The sequence below is a fragment of the Nicotiana tabacum genome, chromosome 19 (genome assembly GCF_000715075.1).
Source record: "Nicotiana tabacum cultivar K326 chromosome 19, ASM71507v2, whole genome shotgun sequence".
Taxonomy (NCBI): Eukaryota; Viridiplantae; Streptophyta; class Magnoliopsida; order Solanales; family Solanaceae; genus Nicotiana; species Nicotiana tabacum.
In genome coordinates this window covers 89732366-89734581 of record NC_134098.1, presented here as the reverse complement: position 1 = coordinate 89734581, position 2216 = coordinate 89732366, and the positions used below count along the sequence as shown (strand labels likewise).

Here is a 2216-nt window from a genome sequence, read left to right as displayed (position 1 = left end):
TTACAACTGTCCTCTACGAGTTTTCATTTCCTGAAACATATTCATAATAGTCTCATCAGAAATGGTGTTAAATATTTTTCTTTCTACATAAGGTACCAAACAACCGCTCATGAATTCGTCATTCATTCGGTTTCGCAATTCACTCTTGATCAACTTCATCGCCGAAAAAGTTCTTTCAACGGTAGCAGTGGCAACAGGTAGAAGCAAAGCAAATTTCACAAGGCGAAACACAAATGGATAATTCAAATGCTTCTTTGTCTTAACTAGTGTTTCAGAAAGATCAACAAGTCCTTGTAGATTTGAGAACCTTTCATCAACATCACGAATATCAACAATATAAGTTTCAAGCTGATTCTTGAGTGTAACCGTTATATTCTCATCAAAATCATCAGGATATAATTTAGCCATCCTCAATATCTTATTTATGTCAAAACTGGAAAATGAGTCAACTGGATTTAAGCAAGCTACTCCAACAAGCAAATTCGTTGTCACCTCATTAAAACGAGCATTGAATTCTTGAACTTGCCAATCAATAATCTTAAAAAATATATCAACACGATAGTGATGTAAAATGGTATAATCAGCAACTTTACGTCGAGATCTTCCAGAGTTAACATAGAGGTCATCAAAGTTTGGTATCAAAATATTATACTTGACACAAAATGCAGATACCTTATCAATAAGTGAATCCCATTCTTCTTCTCTTAGCTTTTACAACCGTCTCTTTGCCACTTCAACAAGTAGAATAGCATTTGCAAGATCTTGCTCCTTTTTTTGTAAGGATGTATTAAGCTCATTTGTGATCCCCAAAATATCTCTCATTAGGTGCAACATGAAAGCAACCTCAAATGTTTGACAAGTGCTAAGATATCCCTTTGCCTTAGCTCTTTCTTCTAAAGTCCGGGCATCAAAAACGATAGTATCAAGAACATTAATAATTGAGCCAAACATAGAAATAAAGTTCTTAAAAGATTTGTAGTGCGAACCCCAACGAGTATCTGCAGCTCTAACAAGACCAAGTTCTTGATTCAAACCCCTACCAGTTTCAAGTTTACCCATGTCTAATGCCTCTTGAACTTTTTTCTGCTTGAGATTCTCGAAGATCATTCATACGTTTAAAAGAACCTTCCACTATATTCAATACATTAGAAACCAACAATACAAGTTCTCCCACTTCAAGAAACTTTTTGGATACCGCAACAAGAGTCAATTGAAGTTGGTGTGCAAAATAATGAATGGAATAAGCAGATTTACTTTCTTGTTGAATCAAAGTTTTGAGGCCACGTAAATCCCCTTGCATGTTGCTTGCTCCATCATAGCACTGTCCACGCACATAAGATAAACTCAAAGAATGTTGAGCAATGTAATCAACAATTGCTTTCTTTAAACACAAAGCAGTAGTATTACGAACATGAACGATCCTAATAAAATGTTCCACCATAGATCCATATCTATTAACATATCGCAAGACAATAGGTAATTGCTCTTTGCGTGATACATCACATGATTCATCAACTAGCAATGCAAAAAAGTCTCCATTTAGATCGTCCATAATTGCTTTAACTGTTTCAATTTTACATGCAATGATAATGTCTTTCTGAATTTTATGAGAAGTCAACTGATCATTCTTTGGAGCCTTTTTCTACACAAGATCACAAATTTTATCGCACCTCTCTGCATACCATGAAAGAATTTCAAGAAAGTTATCCTTGTTTAATGATGATTCATCTTCACGATGTCCACGGAATGCCAATCCTTGATTCAATAGGAGTCTCACCACCTCAATTGAAGCCTTCAAGCGAATTTTGTATTCGAGCTGCATCTTCAATCACACTATACTCCAACCAATTATGATATCCTTTAAACCATTTAGGATTGAAACGACACTTTAAGCCCGAAAAATTTCTTTGAGGAAACTTATGATATTGGGGTTGGCAAGGACCTCTTCGGAGGTATTCTCTTCTAATCTCATCACGCTCATTTAGATGAAAGTCTCTAATGGGTAATCTCTCCTTTGGATCAGTCTTTAAAGAATCGAGATCTATTCCTTGTCTTTGTTTTTTTAGAGGATTGAGGTTGTTCTACTAATTGGTTCAAATTTTCTTCCACGGGAGTAACAATTAGAGAGGATGAACTTGATTGTGGCAACTTGGAAGATACCGGAGGATAAAATCTCTTCATTGTAACATAAAATGGATTACCAAATTAGAATTCGA

At 35.3% G+C, this 2216-nt stretch overlaps 1 protein-coding gene across 1 annotated transcript; it reads right to left on the bottom strand.

Moving 5' to 3' along the window:
• LOC107759142 (uncharacterized) lies at positions 1-1822 on the bottom strand. The gene is made up of 4 exons (XM_075239209.1): positions 1657-1822; positions 1196-1563; positions 719-1083; positions 1-601 (listed from the first exon to the last, which is right to left on the bottom strand). The coding sequence occupies exons 1-4, from the start codon at positions 1820-1822 to the stop codon at positions 1-3; spliced, it is 1500 nt and encodes a 499-aa protein (XP_075095310.1).
• Positions 1823-2216: the final 394 nt, after the last annotated feature.